At 43.8% G+C, this 3,041-nt stretch overlaps 1 protein-coding gene across 1 annotated transcript in view; it reads right to left on the reverse strand.

Annotated features, from left to right (window-relative positions):
* Positions 1-488: 488 nt before the first annotated feature.
* TMED10 (transmembrane p24 trafficking protein 10) overlaps positions 489-3,041 on the reverse strand; it is an 11,963-nt gene continuing 9,410 nt past the window's right edge. The window contains exon 5 of the mRNA XM_003206597.3: positions 489-2,740. Within this exon, the coding sequence (XP_003206645.2) occupies positions 2,619-2,740 (122 nt within the window). The 3' untranslated portion in view covers positions 489-2,618. The remainder of the gene's footprint in view (positions 2,741-3,041) is intronic.

The following is a 3,041-nucleotide window of genomic DNA, read 5'->3' on the forward strand; positions in this document are numbered from 1 at the left end:
CTCACAAGGACTAACCCACCTGCCTGACAATTTAAATTTTCCTCTCAAGCACAAAACTGACAGTAATTTGTCTTAATGAACGTGGGAACAGACTGTGAAAACTGAACCTTGTGTCCTATGGCACCAGCCCTATTTCACTATCAGCCACGTGTGAAACAAATTGGCAGTCTTTAGACCTCTCCACATAGAGGGAAGATGATTAGGAAGAATGGAGGGAAAAAAAAGGAAACAAAAGGTAACTTCTACTAGCAACACCTTTTGGAATGACCAGCATTTGTTGTGCCAATCCCACTGCTAGGAGAAACCCATGCACCTGGCACCCCACCAGAGCCTTTAGCTCTTAAATTTTTCAGAAATGAACTCTTGCTGGAAAAACCTGAAGGCATGCCAGGGGGTCTGTGTTCCTTCTGCTTCCTGACAGCTCAGCCTGTAGGAAACAGCAGTCAGTAGGGACGTGCACAAAGGACAAGACACAAAGACAACTGAAGTGGATTTTTTTCCCCAAAGAAATTTTATTTGAGAAAAATCAAAAAAATTCCCCAACCAGTCATTACAAGGTCAATCCGTATAAGCCTCCCACATCTGTTCCCCATAACCACACCAGCACAGTGAGGATCAACGTGCAGCACTACAGCGATGATACCGTAACAGTCACCTGGGGAACTTAAGGCTTCACCACCATTTTTGAGAAAAAGGTATGTTTGTATTCTGATAAGGACAGGGAGAGGATGTCATAATAGACAAGACAGGGAAAGCCCCTTGCGTGGACTGTCTTCAACTTGTATAAAAACAAAAATCAAAATACCTTAACAGATCTACAGGCTTCAAACTGTAAGACCTAAAGCTACCTTCAAATGACTTGTAATTCAGTCCTGTGGCATCACTGCTGTTCTGCGCTGTAACAACTTTCAAAAGTGTACAAGGTTAGCATGGATGCAAAGGGAGGGGAGTGGACTTGGATTCTTAGCATAGCTTTACAAAAAATAAAAATTAAAATTAAAAGCAATATAAGCATTTGCCAGTAGAACAAACTACTCCAGGATCTCAGCAATGGCAAAGAAGTGAACTTATTTAGATGACTGTATGTCATCTTTTCACCCTCTTTCCCATAGCTTCACCCTGGACAACTGTTTCCCTCCTGGTAATAGATCAGATTCAAGTTAGAAATCATGAATGCTTTTTTTTTTTTTTTTCCTTTTTAAAACATGGTAGGCTGGGCCCAGGGCTATGATAACCTTTTCCCATGTCAGAAGGGTCGAGGCACCTGAAACCAGAAAGCTGTGCTGCTGAACCATTTCCTCTGAAGAAATGCAGAGAAGGCTTAAGAATTTTAATCACTGCCTAAAAACTGCAGCATGCGAGTCCAAAAAGTTAACCTGCTTTTCCTTAGCCTTGCTTATGCAACACAATTGCATGTGGACAGCTGAGAAACTATGAATGGCTGCTTGCTCTCACTGTGGCACCGCACAGAGTAACAGTTTGGTGGAGGGCACAGTTCAGACACCCCTCAGATGTAGCATTAGCTACTCTGCAGTGCTTTTCAAGTTCATTCATGTCCTTCCAACAACTCCTCTGCTAACTTGCAAAGCAACCCTTGCATCCTCAGACCTCAAAGTAGGGTACAGGCCTTTGTGCTGCACAAAAGTGACAGCAACCCACCTTGCTTTGATGTCTCAGAAAATGAGGTCTAGCCACCTGCCTGCTGAATAAATGTTATACTGTTAGATGAGAAAAGTCTCCTGCTCAATTTAAAATCAAGTTTCTTAGCATAACCTGCTTCAATTTGCTCTGTGACTGTATCTAACTGAGGCCTCTCCTCTGCACAAAAGGTCACCAATGACCACGGCTTTCAGAAAAACTGCCGCATCATTTTGGAACAAGAGAGGCAAATCCAACACAAGCACATGGAATAAGGGGACCAAGGCTGGACAGCCAATTTAAGCAAAGCAGGCTTCTCCTTTCCAAGTTCAAACATATTACCAAACCCTCCTTCCAAGGCTCTCCCTTCCTCCACACTGAATCATCATATGCTTAAGTGCCTCGACCCATCAGCATAAAAACTCCAGCTCCCACAGGGAGAAACACCGAGGTCCGCGACAGGGACCAAACCTTGGACCTTCCTCCAACCTCAGCCCCTGCTGGAATGATGAACCTATTGTCTTGTACTCACCTTTATTCGCATGAGGCTTAGATCTCAGAACGGGGAATCCCCAGCACTGCCCTGGTGCTAGCTGCACAGCACCTAATGCTGGATCAGGTGGCTCAGAGTAACATTACAGTCACAGACAGATGGGAGACATCATCAAGCCAAGATTATAAGAGGAGAACAGACAGTGCAAAAGCTTGCTGCAGCTGTCATAGAAAAATCATTTTTATTTAATCGCTGACCCAGGAATCCCAAAACCCACCACAAGCTCCCCAACCCTTAATATCCAACAGGATTTCTGAAGTCCCCAGTTGCTTCCAATGTTTATGCTCCCCTCCCCTTTTAGGGTTCAAGTTCCTGCAGAATAGCTCCAGTCAGCGAGTGTCATCTGTGAGATGGCTCTGGGAGGACATGGCTGGGTTCCAGCAGTGTCCAGCTGGGGCTGTGAAGAGGGGGAGGAGGACTTGTTCCTTTACTCAATCAGTTTCTTGGCCTTGAAGAAACGACGCAGGTAGAATACCTGCCAGGTGGCCAGTCCAATGAGACAACACATGGAGAAAATGCTGAAGTACAGAACCCGAGTGTTTGTTGATTCTGAAACACACAAAATACCATCACATGGGAGTTTGACATCATAAAATGCTCCTTAAGAGGGCAACATTCCTAGGATTATCCTTTCCCACTTCTGGAAAATCTTCAAAGACAAGACATCGAGTGATGTAAAGGCACAGTTACACAGGCACCAGCAATACTTGAAAATAAATGCAGAGGGAACAAGGTTAAATTATGGTTAAAGGGCAACACTAAATAGTACAGAATAGTTCACATTACGAATGAAGAAAAGAAGAAAAGAAGAAAAGAAGAAAAGAAGAAAAGAAGAAAAGAAGAAAAGAAG

This window comes from Meleagris gallopavo, chromosome 5, assembly GCF_000146605.3.
Source record: "Meleagris gallopavo isolate NT-WF06-2002-E0010 breed Aviagen turkey brand Nicholas breeding stock chromosome 5, Turkey_5.1, whole genome shotgun sequence".
Taxonomy (NCBI): Eukaryota; Metazoa; Chordata; class Aves; order Galliformes; family Phasianidae; genus Meleagris; species Meleagris gallopavo.